Source organism: Thermobia domestica, chromosome 1, assembly GCF_964235325.1.
Source record: "Thermobia domestica chromosome 1, izTheDome1.hap1.1, whole genome shotgun sequence".
Lineage (NCBI taxonomy): Eukaryota > Metazoa > Arthropoda > Insecta > Zygentoma > Lepismatidae > Thermobia > Thermobia domestica.
The window spans coordinates 325203481-325223078 of NC_137454.1; the positions used below are offsets into that span (position 1 = coordinate 325203481).

Genomic DNA, 19598 nt, shown 5'->3' on the forward strand with positions numbered 1-19598 from the left:
CGTACCAATTCACCCCAAATGCGTGTGTACTAATGTGCCACAACCGAACTTCAGGACCATTAATTCCTATAACTGAAAAATTACTCCAAGCAGGGCAATTGAACATAAATGAAATTATTTGTAAATAATTACACTTTCATGCAACATACATAAGTTTTCAAAAATTCAGTGCTTATTACAAATATAATTATACAAAGACCTAAGTGAAAACTTATTCTTGCTGTAAGAAATTAAGTTTTTTTTCTGCACAGAGAAAAGAACGCTGCGTCCATCCATCATTATGCCTCACGATGATGGTTTGTCACCAATGTTGTCAACACCAAACTGTTGTCCATATACCACTTCACAGTGGAAAAATATCTACCCCGTACCTATGTGCCCCGTGTACCAATGCCCCCCTCTCCCCTTCTAACTACGTATGAGAAAAGCTTCATATACTTCCATGGTTGTTCGGGATCCTCCTATTTGGATGTTTTTTTTAAGTAACTTTTAAAAAAGCACTTTCTTTATGTAGACTCTTGGAAGAGGGGAGGAGTGTTCTAGAACTTTACTCTTTGAGAGCCATGTATTACAACTAGTTTAAAGTAATGAATTCAGCCCTTTTTGTTTCAATTTGGTACTATTTTCAGCCCACTCCACAGCTACGACTGTGGCAACACTGGCTGAATATGAGTAGTGATTGATGAAGGTCAACACTGCCCATAAAGATTTAACAAAAGAACGAAGTATTTATCGCAGACAATATATGTTTACCCTCTCACAAGGATGTTAAAACATTTTCTAAACGATGTAGTCTGAAACTCAGAATTTTCCGTTGTCCGCATTCCGTTTTCCAGGTTTATTTTGTTTTCCGTTGTCCGCATAACACAGTTTCCGCTTAATGAAGGGACTTTTACATGTCTTTTACTCCAAAATCCATGAAATATTTCCCTTTAAGACAGTTTTCCGTTTAATAAAGGGTCCGTTCAAGGCAGGTTTTACTGTACTATGTGAGGCAAGATCATGTATACTTTACAAAATAATATATGCACAAAATATACAAGTTCATTTAGAACTCGATTTATTACATTATTCCTTTATTTTGACTCAACTCCGTAATCTGTACAGCTTTGGACATGACGGCATGCTGCACGCATTTGTTTATTCCCTTGCACTTCCTTCTGTTTATTAACAGCACACAAATAATGACTCACAAGATTCTTTTCCCATGATTCATATTCTACAATAGCAACAAGTCTCGAAACTCGGCTTCTGGTCTTGGCAAGAATTAAGAAAAATGTACCTACATGTCAATGAAATTTAGGGCCTAAGGAGAAAGAGATAGTGGTTTTCTGCAAGTTTCTTCGCGAATTATTTAACAAGAAATACCATGATAGAGACAAACGGTAAGCCAACGGTAGGGCTTTTTTTTTTTTTGGTAAGCTAAATAGTATAAGGTGTGTTGTAGAGTTGCCAACTCTGGAAAAAAAAATTAAAAAAAAACGGCAACACCACAAAATTCCCTACAATATAGGTCTAAGTGTGAAGTGTCTCTGTTCGGACCCATCCATATCCTTAGTACATTCACTAGTAAGCTTAATAGATACATTGTGCTAAAAATTATAAACTAAAGTCGGTATTGATCATTTTATTCTGTTTACCAGTAACTGCTGCTACTTTAAGATTACTGAAACAAATGAACAAAAGTATATTAATCTTTACGTGACAATTTTGGATTTGAAAAATGAAATTTATTCTTAAACTACAGGAAATTGCTTTAACCTTTTCAGGACGGGCAGGGATTTCAAGAAAATCGTAGACCTTTACTTTGGCGGCCCTAGCACCCCTCCTAATTCTTCCATGGGTATGAATTATACCTTGTTGGAAAGCTTATGAAACAAAGATTCTAGTAAGATAACCTTTGAGGCTACCGTTCCTAACCCGTAGAAGAAGAAGAAGAAGAAGAAGAAAGAAAGAGAAAAAGTGAAAAAAATATTTTTTCGAAATTTGCGAGAGTCTGGCAACACTGTTTCTAGTCGTACGCTAGAAAAAATATTCTGACCTGTAGGCCAGACATTGGTAATAATTATACCAAAAAATGAAGGGCAAAGGTACAATAGCTAGGTAAAAAAAATAAATCGGAAGATAGAATCTAGGTGAATCATCCTGTTAATATTTTCCCGATAAATTTTCGTCTAATCTTACATTGGCAGGCTTGGCGACGCCCCTAAATGTCACACATAAACAAACCATACCTCTTTGGAAACCTTATAGAACAGACATTTCAGCAAAGTAACTTTCGTGTCTCTCGGACCAAATTAGTAAAAGAAGAAGACGAAAATCATTTTTTTCTTCAAAAATACAATTCTTCAGATTTTGTCAGACTGTGGCAACGCTAATATATGCCGTACGCAAGCAAAAAAATCTCAGATTTACGCCAGACACTGGAAACAATGATATCAAAAAATGAAGGGTTTAGATTCAATAGGAATGGAGGGAAAAATTCTGAACACCGAGCCTACGTGAATCATCCTGTATTTTTTCGATAGATTGTGGTATACGCTAACATTGGCAAGTCTGGTGATGCCCCTAATTGTCACAAGCATATCATCTATACCTCGTTGGAAACCTTATGAGACACCCATTTCAACAGGGTAACTTTCGTGTCTCTCGGACCAAACGTAAAAGAAGAAGAAGACGAAAGTCAAAATTTTTGCGAAAAAATCTATTTTTTCCAAATTTGTCCGACTGTGGCAACACTGGTATCTGTCGTACGCAAGGAAAAAAATTCTTACATTTACGCCAGACATAGGGAACAATGATATTAAAAAATGAAGAGTTTAGGTACAATAGGAATGGAGGAAAAAATTCGGAACCCCGAACCTACGTGAATCATCCTGTATTTTGTTCGAGAGATTGTGGTATACGCTAACATTGGCAGGCTTGGCCATGCTCCTAATTGTTACAAACATATCAGCTACACCTCGTTGGAATCCGTATAACACACACATTCCAACAAGGCAAGTTTTGTGTCTCTTGGGCTAAATTAGTAAAAGAAGAAGAAGACGAAAATCAAAATTTTGGTTGGAAAATCCATTTTTTTAAAATTTGTCGTACTGTGGCAACGCTGTTATTTCTCGTACGCAAGAAAAAAAATCTCACATTTACGCCAGACATTGGGGACAATGATATAAAAAAATGAATGGTGTAGGTGTAATAGAAATGGAGGAAAAAATTCGGAGCACCGAATCTGCGTGGATCATCTTATATTTTTTTTCGATAGATTGTGGTATACGCTAATATCGGCAGGCTTGGCCACTCTCCTAATTGTCACAAACATATCAGCTGTACCTCGTTGGAAAGCTTATGGAACAAACATTCCAACAAGAAAACTTTCGTGTCTGTCGGGCCAAACTAGTAAAGGAAAAAGAAGACAAAAATGAAAATTTTGGGTGGAAAATCAAGTTTTTCGAAATTTGTCGGACTATGGCAACACTGTTGTTTGTCGTATGCAAGAAAAATAATTCTCACATTTACTCCCGTTATTGTGAACAATTGTGCAAAAAATAAACCGTGTAAGTGCAGTAGGAATGCACTATTACTAACGGCAGAGAATAAACTCGCATTGGTTCACCTAATATTCTTCGTCGCAAGATCATTGCTTTTCTTTCCTTTTGCTTCGTCAGGAAGATTTTTTCTAAAACTAAATAACTTGTCAAAGGAGGGAGTTGAAAGAAATGCATATTTAATTTACGACCCTTAGATTCAACTGATAGCTACAGCTGACTCTGACCAGGCTAAAAATAGAACGGTGCGTTCTGAGGTGATAACTGTTTTCCTTTCGCTCTCTCTCTCTCTCTCTCTGTGTGTGTGTGTATATCTGTTCAATAAGTTATCTTGTTGGAATGTCTGTTCTATAAGCTTTCCAACGAGGTATAGCTGATATGTTTTTGACAATTAGGAGCGTGGCCAAGTCTGCCAATGTTAGCTTATACCACAATCTCTCGAAAACATACAGGATGATTCACGTAGGGTCGGCGTTCCGAATTTTTTTCTTCACTCCTATTCTACCTAAACCCTTCATTTTTCTACATCGATGTTTCCAATGTCTGGCGCAAATGTGAGAATTATTTTCCTTGCGTAGGACAAGTAACAGTGTTGCCATAGTCCGACAAATTTCGAAACATTTTAATTTCCCCCCAAAATTTTGACTTTCGTCGTCTTCTTCTTTTACTGGTTTGGCCCGAGACACACAAAAGTTACCTTGTTCAAATGTTTGTTCCATAAGCTTTCCAACGAGGTATAGCTGATATGCTTGTGACAATTAGGAGCGTAGCCAAGCCTGCCGATATTAGCGTATACCACAATCTATCGAAAAAAATAGAGGATGATTCACGTAGGTTCGAGGTTCCGAATTTTTTTCTTCACTCCTATTGCACTTACACCATTCATTTTTTTATATCGTTGTTACCAATGTCTGGCCTAAATGTGAGATTTTTTTCCTTGCGTACGAAAAATAACAGAGTTGCCATAGTCCGACAAATTTCGAAAAATTTGATTTTCCACCCAAAATTTTGACTTTCGTCTTCTTCTTCTTTTACTGGTTTAGCCCGAGACACACAAAAGTTACATTGTTGGAATGGCTAATCTATAAGGTTTTCAACGAGGTATGGTTTGTGTGTCTGTGATAATTACGAATGTCGCTAGGGCTGTCAACGTTAGAGTACATTACAGTGGATATTGAATAATATACAGGATGTGTCACGTAGGTGTGGAGTTCTGAATTTTTTTTCCATTTGTATTGAACCGATGGGTTTGACTTTTGTGTATCATTGTCCCAAATATCTGTCGTAGATGTGAGATTTTTTTCTTGCGTACGATCAATAACAATGTTGCCAGAGTTCCTCAAATTTGAAATATACTTTTTTTGTCTTTATAAGAAAATATACAATAAGAAAAAGGATAAATTCAATACCCCTCCTATTCACCCCTCTCAAGCCCAAAAGTCATGGACTGGGTATGGCTAGTTAGTATGTTCATTTGTCTCTATGGATGCCATTTTTTATCCTTGTAGCTCCATCAGGGGGGTACCTCCCCCCAAATTCTGAAGGGAGAGTGGGAACACTATAAACACCCAACTTTGCCCCCCTCCCCCTTCACGGAGGGACCCATTACATGAATGATATACACAGGATTAGAAAGTTCCATCCTTTCTGAAGAGATACATACCAAAATCATATCTCTAGGTTAATTAGGAGCTGAGCTAGAGAGGTTTGAATTGCTGGCTCAAGAGTTGAGCCGTTCGCCCTGAAAAGGTTAAGGAGTCCTTTTTCACTCAAGAAATGTATAAAATTTCTTACAAATACATTTCAGATTTTCCCTGATACGGTCCCTGTTATCTCTTTAAAATTATCTAAACAGATGAACAAAATATATTTGTTAATCTTTGATAGATGGTGAAAGGTGACAGTTTTGGATTTACAGAATGAAAGTTACTTTTTAAATCTATACTTCGAACTAGATATAAATTAAAAAAAAAAAAAACTGTTATAAAGGGGCTGGTAAGAACAGGGATGTACGCAGGTTTTTTTTAGGTCCGGACCCCCGCCCCGAAATCCCGATTTTTCTTCAAATTTAGTCTAATTCTAAGGACAATTTTACAAATTTTAATATAATTTATCCTCAAATTGAATTTGACCCCTCCCGAAATAAATTCCTGCGTACGTGCCTGGGTAAGAAGTTTGTACGGGTCACCGGCTTTAATCAAAATAACAGCAATATTTCCGGCCAGTTGGCAACTCTAGTTCGTTGTTGCATTTGTAAGTTCCAACATATTCCCCCCCCCAGTCATCCCATTTTCTCATTCCATTATTTTTTTTCCATACTTATTCATTGGCATTTCATCGTCTTCAGCCTACATCAAAACTGGACCAACAGGCGATCACAGCTAAGTATTGGTTAGATCGAGAAACTTTTGAAGAAAGAAAGTGAACATCCTGAAAGAAAATAGGCCTATTACACATAATTGTGATATAATAAAATGAACAGAAACAAACGAGTAAATTCTATTTTTGGATACGTTTTCTGTTTTTTCTCTTTTAATTAAATTTTTACTGATGTAGTCCTGGAGCATTTGTTGGCCGAAATAAGTCTCTTGAATTGTGTCTCAAAAATACTTTTTTATTTGATTTTCAATTTTGTGTCCGTTTCAGCTAGATGTCTGCACAGGCCGGAATTTTTAGCCCGGGCCCTGCCTGGCCTGTGAATTTATAATGTGAGGCCCGACCCGAGTCCGAAATATGTTTTAGCTTTTAGGCCCGAGCTCGTATGAAAGTCAAATGAGCCCGAATTACAGAAACTTAATAATTAACGTAAAATTGTTATTTACAATAATTAGAGATCTAATTTTGCATTTTAAAAGCTTACATGATTCACAGACAATAACGAAATAAAGGTTATCATTTATTTACACGTACTAACTCTATGAATTCTCTAAAGAAAATAGTCTACCATATAAATTCCGTCTCCTTTAGCCTCGGTGCGTAATTATGGGACGTTAAACTAATTATTCCATTTAATTTCATTTATATAAATTTTTATGAAATACCCAACTTATGTCAATGTGTGCAAATTCTTATGCAAATGGATGTGTACTGAACTCAATCAGATAGTCCTCAAAGCAGTCATTGTCGAACAAAAACAATGGAATCTACACTCTGGCTGCTCAAATTTTCACTTACAGATAAGCTAAGCAAGTTCATTTCTGTTACTTTTAGTTTTTCTCTCCACTACAAAGTTAGCTTTAGGCCTATTCTCAATTGCACAATGATAAGCAGATTTTTAGTATGGGCGTCTCAAGTTACAAATTTAGATGTACTTTAAAAGTTCTCCAGAAAGAATGGTCTATATATATATATATATATATATATATATATATATATATATATATATATATATATATATATATATATATATATATATATATATCGTTGTACAGTATATTTACAAAGTTAGGCCCGAAAAGGCCCGAGAAATATGGTTGTCTATTTAAAAATGTACGGCCCGAACTCGACCCGAGCAGACCTCTACTTTCAGCAGCAATTCTATATATGGAGCTACTCATGGAACAACTTATGGATCCAAAATACATGAGCTCTCGCCGGGAATCGAACCCGGGTCTCCCACCCCGAAAACATATACGCTAACCAGTTAGTCAGGGGTAGGGATGGAAAATACCTGAGTATTTATTTCAGCGAGTAAATACCCGGGTATTTACCCAAAATGGGTATTTTAGTGGGTATTTTATGTTTTAATTACCAATAAATCAAGGCATTTTTTAAGCTACCCTTTTGTATCCAAATGGATACCCAGGCTCAGCAATTTGGATACCCAGAGCACTTAATAAATCTTTAAATTACTGGAAGAGTACTTGAACAATACATTAGTTGAATTAATGTAACTTTAAAATTACTTCAATATACTTTGGTTTTGTGATTATATGTATTAGCTTGTATTCTGTGGATACGTATAAAATTAGAGAGCTTCATTCTTCAAATTTCAGATTGGCCTGTTTACCACTGACTTACCTACTTCTTCCCATGTAGTCTTCAATTGACAAATGGAATTTATTATGCATTCATGTATTTAAATTACGAGACTGTACTGAAACAAATCAATATTATGAAACATTTTTTTAAAAAAGTGATCGCATAATTACAAAATGAGAAAGAAAAATATTTATTAGTAGAACAGAAAATAAATTAAAGTTAACCCGCATTTACAAGTTAATATTTCGCTATTATAGGTAATGAAGGCTTCTTGTGAACCAAATATTAATAACTCATTATATAGAATCATATTTAAAGAGTTACTAATGACACTTTAATTTCCGAATACACGAAATTCGTTGAACCAGCAACCACACCTGCTTTTACTTCTGACAAGAGTTGCCAATCAGGGAAAAATTCTGGTAAGCCTTAGACCCTGAGTTGATGTACTTTAAGATCATATTTGTTTTTCAAAACATTATCCCAACAGATGTTTAACAGATGTCTTAAAAACATGTAAAGCAATTGTATTTTATTCTCTTTATAACTTTCCATATAACGCTGTGAAGGGAAAAGTCGCATTCGGGATTAGTTAGCAATGTTGGTTTTGGTGTTCTTTGACTTTTTGACTTCTGTTACATGCTGATCCTACATTTGATATTTTTCAAAGTTTGTTTTCCAGAACGCATGATATTTGATAAGCATCATTTTTCCTCTACAGGGTCATCATTTGCGGCAAACAGCCTGACGACCAGCTGTTTAGTGAGATTTTTTGTTTTGAAGTACAGTACATGAAAATAAATTGTTGCTTGTTCAATGAATCGAGTATACTATGGATCGAATGTAGCGTATACCAGCGTACTTCCTAAATTTTAGGTGGTTATATGATAGTTTCTGAAAATTAGAGGTGGGTATACGCCGTACTACCCTCCATTCATCCCTGATACCAACTAACGAACTTTACCCAAAGTAATTTTTAAAGTTGTTTGGGAAAAATTGGTGTGAAGGAATTACGCAGGAAATAAATAAATAAAAAATAAAACAAGGAAGTGCATAATACGGAAGGAAATGAATGAAAAAGGAAATGCACGAACTGTACTAAAATAATCTGCACCGATTTTTCCTGGTCTGGGATCACGTCACAAACACAGGTATTATTTATGTATGAGGCGGCAACAAATGTAGGTGCGCTTGCGCATTGAAGTAAATAGCAGAATTTTTCATTCTGTTCTGTACTGTGGGTGTCTGTAAGCACGTGTTTACTATATTTTAATTGAGTAAATTAAGTTATCTAACGAAAGTAATCTTAAACCTAAATTAAAATAGTATATATAATGATTGATATTATAATTGTTAAAGTTTAAGGCTATTGAGAGTTAGTGATGTTATTACGTCACGAGATGACTTTCAAATTAGATATGAATCCTTAAATAGGTAGGAGAGGCTTTTATTAGTATAGGCCTAATTAATTAAATAATATAGTTTTTAAAACAAGTATAAAGGTCTAAATAGTTTTTTATTTTGTGTGTGTGTGTTGGTGTTCGAGAGACTTAAATGTTAGTTTCAATGAAAACAGAAACCACCACTTAAAATCTTGAATAGAAACTTATGTAGGCTTGTTTATTTAAAAGCACTTAAAAAACAGTCGTTATTTAGTTATGGAAGTAACACTGAATGTGTAGATTGAGAACATTGGTAAAATAAAATGAAACTATATTAGGCATAGCGAAAAAGTACGATTAACCAAAAAATTTTGCTCCCCCCCCCAAAAAAAAATACCGAATACAGAATTCACCCCGGCAAGTCATTACTTTAGGCAAGGCAGTGACAATAAGCGATTCATCTGAACCCGTTCCCGCAGTTCCAGTTCCCAAGAACGAAAGATAGAAAATAACGTGCCATGCGGGGCTCTAATCAGCCTTCACACGCTGACGCTCGCTCGGCAATACTATGTGCATCAGGAATGGCAACGGCATTAGTGAGAAAATATTTATGTGAATAAGGTACAGCAAGGAATTAGTGAAAACCTGTGAATAATATTAACAGTGACAGAATATCACTGCCTTACCCAAAGTAGAGTTACCGTACTTATCTTCACAGTTTGTAGAGATCGGCTTTCTCCCTCTGTATTTTGTTTGTTCAGATTGAGGTCACATGATTATGCCGTGGGAGGGCGCAGGCGCGTCAGTGGTGGTGGGTATATGGATAGGTTAAAGTAGTGGAAATCCGTAGGTTTCGCAGTTATACCAGTTCCTATATCACCTGATGGTTTCACACTAGTAACACTGCTAGTAAACATAAAATGCACCTGTATTGCTCACTATTTAATACTGCTGCCAGCAGAGTATTTAATTTTACTTGTAAATTTTTCAAAATGTGATGTGCCTAAACTTAACCAGTACCATAAAGACAACATATTCGGTTATAGATTGGAACCCTCATAATCTTACACCCATATTGGCTCATAAATACAGGGTGTCCAATATACACTGTGTTGTTTCTAGTGTACTTCAATCGTTGCTTCCTAGTTTAAAAATATATGCATGAAGAAGGCTTCATTTTGGTATAACCATTATTTGTGTATCACTTCAGGTTCAAAAGTTTTACTGTCCCAAACTCCGGGCTGCATTGTGTATTGGACACTCTGTATTATACAAATGTAGCCTTTTTTGTTTACAAATTATTTCCCATTACATGGCCGTTAGCTGCTATCCCGGTGAAATAAATAAAATTTCATACGGTTATCTGAATAATGAAACAGTGAGTTATTAATTATATTTGTGGAAGAAAATAGCCAAAATTAAAAGTCGAAAAGAAAAAGATGTAAAAATAATAATGATAAAAAAGAATTAACTCCAAGTAGCGCAATGGAAAAGGTTGTAACATGGCTATGACGTAACGCTTCCTACTTTCATTTCCATCGATCTTCCAAAAATAGAATTAAAATACCAATGTTCCAGTATCCAATTGATATGTTTTGGGTAAAGTTTGTAGTTGGTATCCCGCTAAAATAAATTTCAAACAGTTTTATGTTTCTCAAAGAAAATCTTGAATATTAAAAGTAGAAAGAAATGGAATATATAAAGAAATGAACTAATTGCAAATATTGCAATGCAGAAAAGTTTTAACACAAAGTTATTACATCGATCTCCGGAAAACAGCAAAAGAGAAATTACGTGCTAACTTATCCCGTGACTTAGTAAAGTTCCACACATACAAGTTTTAGTTGAAACCAAATGATCACGAGCAACGCAGAAATTTCTGTGCAATAATTCTGACGAACTTGCAATGTGACATATAGTTGATTGACAAGATATTGATGTCGGCCCATTTTCATCTCAGCGACTTCGTGAATAAGTTCGATTTCAGATATTAAGCTCGTAAATACTGCATGAAATGCCATTACCCAGTCAAAAATTGACAGTGGTGTACAGTGTCATCCTCTGACTTTTATTTTTTAAAGATGATGGTGGTAATGCCAGTGACCGTCAGGTCCGAACGTTATGTTGCTATAGTAAACAACTTCCTGTCTAAGAACTAAGGCTTCTTTCATATTGATGCGGTGACTTGGCGTCGCCGTTTCCGGTAATTTGCCGTGGATGAAAAATATGCGAGCAGTGTTGCTGTGCAACTCAAAAATGCAAAACCTTGTGACTCTTGTGTTGTGGTGGTTTCAATGGCCAGATGCAAAAAGTGTCTTCTACTCGTCTTGTTAAGACAGAAAAAAAAAAGTCAGTCATGGATTCACTTTTTTTTTAAGAGAAGTGGTATCTTGACGGAGATTTATCTATACTGTCTCCACAATTGATAGACTTGAGCAAAATAGCGGCCAGGTTGTGGATATTTAAAATATCCCAGTATTCACCTGTTGTGACTGGGAAAATCAGGGTAAAGTCCTTTCAGGATAGTCGTTGGTTGAGTTCTATCGCAAAATCCCGAGTCAACACTCAACCACTGAGCCAAGGCTGATGTGTAGGCATTATTATTATTATAGTATTTCGGATTTATTGTTTTGTTTTAAGCGTTCCGACTCTTGATTCAAGTCTCTTTAAAACATTGCTCTAGTCCCTGAATTCGAAGGACTTCCAAGAATTTACAACCATAGAAGTGTTAAAGATAATTATAGAATATATAAAGTACGGTTTATTTATCAAATATCACGTCATGAATTCTCTCTTGCTTTGCGAAAGTACATTAAGGTATTATTACTGAATATGTGATATTGCTGAAATATTTGATACTGTATATTTCAATTTTGGGGCAAATCTTTTAGAATTACAAGCATATTTGTCTAGTGCTGCCCGGACATTTATTTCTCCCAATCTTCTATTACATAGAAAAAAATGATTTATATTTTGGACTATTTTTAATCAACGATCTATGGATTCAACACTTCGGCAGTATAGGTCGTTTTCGATTATTTTTACATATCTTTTCCCATATATTATACGTAACAAGTTTGGTTAAAATTACTCTAGGTGTCCTGGGCTAGAACATAACCACACACACACACACACACATGTATATATATACGTAAAACACACGCATCCACATTATCGCAGCCACTCTCTATTCTTTCCTGGCAACACACTCCCTCCCCTAACACCCATCCGGCAGATCGCGCGTATATGTGAAGAACTCCATTACTTGCAATGTCCCGCTTGGCTACTTGGCTGTACACGACGATCTGCCGCGCTGGATTTTAGCAGGAGATCCGGCTGTTTTTGCTCGCCGGACAAATTGACGACGATCGCCGCGCATATGTGAAGAGCTCCATTGGCGCAATGTCTTTCTACTCTGTCGGGCAATTTGCCGTCGCCGTACACGGCAGTTCGCCGGATAATGAGAAAGGGCTCTAATTCGCTTTCCACAGATTCGTAACTGCGTGGTTTCAACATGACAGGGTAACGTCACACACAACTTTCCAAGCTCTCGAGATATCACAGTCAGTGATTTCTTTGTGTGAGATCACTTAAAGACAAAAATATACGAACATCGACTGGCATCAATTGAGGACCTGAAGATACGAATCATCCAGGAAATCAATCAGATTCCTGTGGACATGTTTATGTCATGCAGTGCACTACGTTTCTGAACGGCTTCAGAATGTAAAAACAGTGGCCATTTTACTGATGTCATCTTGTAAATGTATGTGATTAATTCATTAATGGTGTACGTGTACTTTTCATAGTCTTGAATACACATAGTTTGAAATTCATCGAGTATTTTTCATTTCAAAATCCATTATTTTGAGATTCCCTTATATATGTGCTGTTCTTTCAGCAATTGCTTCATTCCTGCACACTGCACAAATTGCTCTCGCGCCTACTGCTGCACTGGATCCTAGGTTAAACTCGAAGAGTAAAATGTAACTGGAATGATCACTCTTCTGAACTTCACATTCCATATTAGTTTGTCTGAAATATATACAATAATACGTTCACAATCGAGAAAACCTGTGTTTCACAACACACAAACTCCAAACTACTATAAAACAACGGAATAACGATAAACAATTGCTTCACGCCGCATTGTTGCCAACCCAAAAGAAAACCGCATGAACTTACGCATCGACCCAATAGATTGATAGATAGTTATGTATAGATATAAAAAAAAGCATCGCATATTCCTTCATCATAAATAAAAATTCGTTATAATTGTCATAATTAGTCGAAATAATGTGAATTGCACAGAAACCTTTGATGTAAGCGAATAATTCAACTAATACAACACATGTAAAGAAATGTTATGGGGTGTTCTCCCTCAGCATGTGGAGCCAGGGTATTGTGGTTATGCTGTTTAAGAGTAAGAATATGACTAAGAGCCCCGTAAAGCTGTTCCTAAATATGCATTCGTTATTTGAAACAGTTTTATCTAAGTAGAAGTGTGAAATTTCTGAAGTTTATATACGTGGATCAAACATCTTAGAGTTTGTTTTGCCTTGTTGCAAGGTTACTCTATTAATTTTTGTCTAGATAATATCTGGGATAAAGGATAGTCGAAATGGATACTTAAATTTGTATCCCACGTTAAACAGTACTCCTTCGATGAATATCTAGGTACCGTCATCGATTTTCGTTGACGGTAATTTATATGTGAACGGTAGCTTAATGTTTAGTTCTGTAGTTGGTTCTTTTTAATTTTGTCTCATGCATTTTTCATGTATTTACGTTTTCTCGGAATTACTCTGTTTCGTTTCACTTTTCCTTAATTCATCAAATGTGTGTTAAACTGAAAACACCATATAATTTAATTATTACTGTTCGTTTTATAAGTGCAATTTTGCTTTGATTTTGAAATGTAATTCAGGCCCAAAATAGGACATTAATACATAGTAACATATATTTTATTATTTTTCTCTTCCTATTGCAGAAACCTACACTTGTGATAACCACAGAACCAACAAATATGCCTGGCGGCAGACGTAATATTAGCCGAACAAATCCTAGTCGCTCAGCTGGAACATCAAATGAAGATGCTCATAAACTGAAGTAAGTGTTGACTTACAATACATAAAATAAAATAGTAAAGTTAACAATATAACTTAGGTCAAATAGTATTGTTTAAATTTAAGGAGAATATCTTTGTATTCTTTTATTTTCAAGATATTTTAGAAGATTTAGAATGGCATTAAATGTATAATTTATATTTACAGTGGTCGAAAAGTCTGTTTGCACTGTATTTACTTTTATATATGTATATTGCAAATTTTTCCATAAAATTTCATGTTATGAATTATGTGCAAATTCTTATTGCTTATCATTAGTTAACCTAAAACACACCTATTGCAGTAATTTTACAACAACAGAGTTGGCAGGAGCCGCGTTTCTGTATATATATATATATATATATATATATATAAAACTCATTTTACGGACTTGCATTAAATAACCTTTTTATATGGCAACATTGCATCAATCTTGTCACATTTTCGCACCAATGGATAAATATTGATGCATACTGTACATATACGCAGGAATTCACCCGCAGGAAATCAGTTGTCTGCAACTGAATGTTGATTTTCTTTATTTTGCACATTTTTTATTTTACACTTCCGGTAATTTCTTTCGTTACTACGCAAAAACATTGCAAGTTCCAGCATTAGTTATGATCTCGAAAATATCTACATAGAACATGCTTACATTTGTTTCAAGTCTCAGGTCTCTATTATTCTTAGATCAAAAGATATACGCAATCAAACTTTGGGTTGCGCAACTTTACGGACGCATTATATATATATATAGGGTGTTTAAGATAAAACGTCCAGTGCTTATAAATCCGAAACGGCTGAGAATAAAAAGATGAAACAAAAACTGAGATAGGAAAATGTCATAGGGCGCATCACATGGTGTTATTGTGGTGACCCCCAGGGCCCTCCTTCAAGGGGGCCCAGGGGCCAACTTCAATTTTCAAATAGGAACATGTATTGAATCATACCTCATTCAATAGTACTTGAAAAACGAAACTACTTTTGTAGGAAACAATTTTCGATTTGGGCCACCGTTTTTAAATGACCGCAAAAAGTCCTGTATCAGTTTGAAGTTGGCACCTGGGCCCCCTTCACGGAGTTTCCTGACGGTCACCACAACACCACCACTTGATGTGCTTTATCATCGTTTCTATCTCAGTTTTTGTTTCATCTCTCTATTCTCAGCCGTTTCTGATTTAGGCCTATAAGCACTGGACGTTGTATCTGATACAGGAACCACTTTTTGCGGCCATTTTGAAAACGGTGGCCCAAATCGAAAATTGTTTCCTACAAAAGTTGTTTCGTTTTTCAAGTACTTTTGAATGAGATATGATTCAATACGTTTTCCTATTTGAAAATTTGAAGTTGGCCCCTGGGCCCCCTTGAAGGAGGGCCCTGGAGGTCACCACAGCAACACCATGTGATGTGCCCTATGACATTTTCCTATCTCAGTTTTGTTTCATCTTTTTGTTCTCAGCCGTTTCGAATTTATAAGCACTGGACGTTTTATCTGAAACACCCTTATATATATATATATATATATATATATATATATATATATAAATTATATATAGACCAGCAGAACAGGATGATTCCAGGTTTTCCTGATAGCTAGTAGAGACACTTGAATTTCGATAGTAGACCAGATGAAACAAGTTCGGATTCCACATTAAGCAATAGGTTCTGTCTCCCGTTGCTGATGCTTTTAGGAGGGACGTTAAACTTATTAATAGAGAGAACGTGTTAATGGTATTAGCACTAATTTAGTTTTCTTAATAGGGTTATTGCTTCCAAAAACTAACTGCAAGGTAGTATATGATAACTGCGTTAATAGATGATGAAACTGTACGAGACTTTTAAGTAATTGAAATTCACTTTATGTTGTCTCGAATGGATGTCAGACATGAAGCATGCTGATGTAAGTATCCTACTAAAATTTGCTAAGTATTCAATTTGGTGGAGAACTTCCTTGTGACTATATGAGTAGCGTACACGAGGTTCGATTCCCAGTTGGAACTTGTGGTTCGGATCCCACGTAAAGCTGACGATCTACCTCTTGTATTCCCTTGCTGCTGAAAGGAGGGCTCAATTTTAATCCAACCTACCGATCGATTTGGTGGAATTATATAGAGATAATGTAATTAGAGTATGCGGAAGAGAGGTAAAATTATGCAAACGTAAATGAAGTAAGTCTGTGAAAGAATTTTGCTGCCCTACTTTATTTTTTCGCTCGTTTTGTTTTAACAGATTCAATTGTACTCCTTTTTCATTCTTCTGGTCATTGACTCTCGTGTGTTTCTTTTGAGCTTGCAGTTATACAGACGGAAAAATTGCCAGATATTTATTGAGGTTGTATACAGGAAATAACCGATGGTATGAGGTGAAATTTTTAATAATAAAATGCAAAGAATATATTTTTAAGTGAAATGTCGAATAACAAGTGTCGAATATGGAGACAAACCAAGTATTCAGTTAGTTGTGCTACACCTTCGTAGCGTCAGCTTAGATATCTACGTTATGTGTGACTGTAGGAAAATCTTGCATTCTGATCATTTTCTTTACTGCATCAGTCTATCCAGCCAAAATATTCAACTGTAAGTTGCTAATTGATGCTATAATATACATATTAAAATTAAATACTTTGTACCCCATTCATTCCTCATTTGTTTAGAATTCTACACAATATTTCGCCCAGCTCTGTTGTCTTCATCTCGTGGTATGTTCTTTGTTTCTTGTTAATGGTTAGCTCCTTGTCGTGTAAAAGAAAATAGCCACAGGTATTCTGGAAAACCTCACTTATGTCAATTCTACACTTTGTGGTTTACTTCACATGACCGAGCATTTTAACCATTGAACTTGAGTAAATTTGACCTTATCCTGGTTCCTTAGTACGGTGATGGATAAACTATAGCCCGCCGGCAAAATGCTGTCCACAACATGATTTCTAATCTGATGAATGAAAGAAAAATATGATTATTTCGAAAGTGTTGTATTAGGAACAGACTGACATATGTGTCCTAATTCGAACTGCATTAGGAGAAACTACAATCATTAATAGCGGTTACTATTACATGAATTTTGTAAAATTTTCAATCTTTGCTTTATATTGTAAATTATATTGGCCCGCTTAAAGTTTATAATCTTTTTCTTTGGCACCCTCCTTAAAAAGTTTCTCCATCATTGCCTCGCTCATTATTTCTGCTTCTCCGTTCATTGCCATTTTTGTCGGGTCCATAGATCTTTCTTATAATTCTTTCGAATATTCTGAGCATATTCTCATTTTGCTTTGTCAATGTCCTTACTTCCGCACCAAATGTTACTACAGGACTTATCATTGTCATATATATGTATACACACTCCTGCCAAAACATTATGATCAGCTACTTTTTGAACGAAGTCGTTAGAGGCACGGGACATAGCAGAACCTCTCGCCAGACGGACACAAGGCCACTCGATTAGTCAGGGTGATGCTTGTGCGTAAAATAGGGAGGGTCGGCGTTATAGTAGAGTTGCTTGGGGCCAGATTTTGATGATTAGACGGAATGGGAATGTAGAAGTTAATAAGAACCAGTAGGGAATGCTCCAAGAGATTGCCAGAACGGACTTTAAAAGAATTATTTTTTCTTATTAACTTCTACAGGCTTTATAACAATTGTTCCATGTACTTTATTATTATACTCATTAAACAATTCTTGTAATATATCTATCCATTTATAATGTCCTTGAGTACTAATTTTTTTTCCACGTGTTTATAGTTCTTTAAATCTCCAGTTGACCAGTGGCTACCGGTTACAATTTGGTACCAAAATATTCACCATCCTCTTAGGCATTGATCAACACCAATATGATCTCTATGACTTCCGGTTCCAGAGATATGGTTTCTTAAATCTCCCGAAATCGGAATTTTTTGGGCCAATATCTCGGGAACGGTAAGAGTGATGCCAACAATTCCACCACTTCTTTGAGATAGTCTTTAATGCTTTATCGAATGGATGGCTCAAAATTGAAAAATTCGCAAGTGACACACACATACACAGACATAGAGAATTCAGAAACGAACTTTTTCAAGTTTGTTGAAATGTCTCTTTAAGTTCCTTCTGGCAATGCTCTTGGAGCATTCTCAACTGGTTAATTCTGTATATGATGTATATACTTTTTTTTTCTTTGTATATTGATAGTTTTTAAAAAATACAGTGAACACGTTGTCATTTTTACAATACTTTTCAACGTACATATTACAAATGACACTAGCATGTTCTAACTGAAGTTTAACATAGGATAATAAAACTTCAAAAGTGTCGATTGATTTTGAAAATCCTTACTAAAAGTAAAAACGAAACTGTTCGTAATGTTTTCTATATGACGAGTAAATGTTAGCTTTGAGTCGAAAATCACTCCTCTGAATCTTCATCTATTTTAGATTTCTGAAGGTTTATCCTATCAATAGAGTAATCGCAACTGACGTATTTTTCTTTTCTAGTAAATGAAAGGCTTTTGCATTTGTGTGAATGTATCGTAAATTTATTGATGTCACACCATGTCTTTACACTTTATAATTCCATTTGTAGTTTTATACAGCCATCAATTGACTTAATTTTAGCATATAAGTTCAAATCATCTGCTAATAATAACGTATGAGAATTTTTAATTTATTCCGTTATATCGTTAATAGTTATAAGAAATAACAAAGGTCTAAGGTTTCATCCTTGTGGAACGTCCGATTATTCAGTGTCATACGAAGTTCGGTCATGATCGGAAAAACTTCATCGCTGGCGTTTTAGTGAAAATGACCAATAACTCGGGAGCCGAAAGTCTATATACGATATATAATATATATAGTTAGCATGTGTGTATATATTATATACAAACATGCTAGGCAAGTTGAGGCTTACAACCCTACTACAGTAAAACCTAGCCACCTTCTTATCTTGGCCTGGTTCGTCTTGAACCTGCATTTTTCCATAAGACATTCGTTACTTATTACTCTGTAAGTTGGCCAGCTGTCTATCTTGGAAGTTGGCCGCATTGAAGCAGTGTTTACCCTATGATGATGATAATAAATTTACCTGCGTATCTTGGCCACGCAAAATACCGTTTTGTTTTTTTTCTTCTCTTTCGTATTCCCATGTGAGCGGCAGATTTTCTGTATTTGTTACTGGAGACAAGAAGCATGGATTTCCACGATTTGTTCTTAGAGGTCAATGGCCAGAACACTACCCTGATAAAGGGGTGGTAAAGGAAGATGTGACTAAGAAAAAGCACATACAGGAATTCAGGAAATGATTGTACGTATTTGTTTACCCTGTGTTTTGTTGAATCATTAGCTATATCGGCTCCTTTCATCAGTGGGGAGCTTTAGTAATTCTGGAAAATTCTCAAGGTTAAATCTAACCATGTCAAGTATTGGCACCTGAAGGCTTGTCGAAAGGTAGCGAAGGTTTTGAGATATGAATTTCCTTCCTATCCTTCTCAAAACATCTTTTACTTCGAGGAAAACACTTGTAGCTCATTAACAAGAGGGTTAACTACAAACTTAGAATGTGCATATGTGCCAAAAAGAATAAAAGAAAAACGATTAGAATGAACCACCATGAATAAATTTG

At 35.6% G+C, this 19598-nt stretch overlaps 1 protein-coding gene across 5 annotated transcripts in view; it reads left to right on the plus strand.

Moving 5' to 3' along the window:
- LOC145663036 (transmembrane protein 39A) overlaps positions 1-19598 on the plus strand; it is a 105871-nt gene that overhangs the window by 43192 nt on the left and 43081 nt on the right. For 3 of the 5 annotated variants that reach the window (XM_081729180.1, XM_081729215.1, XM_081729190.1), the window contains exon 2: positions 13899-14017. In XM_081729180.1, coding sequence (XP_081585306.1) covers positions 13899-14017 — 119 coding nt within the window. The other 2 variants (XM_081729207.1, XM_081729198.1) reach the window with 2 other exon arrangements.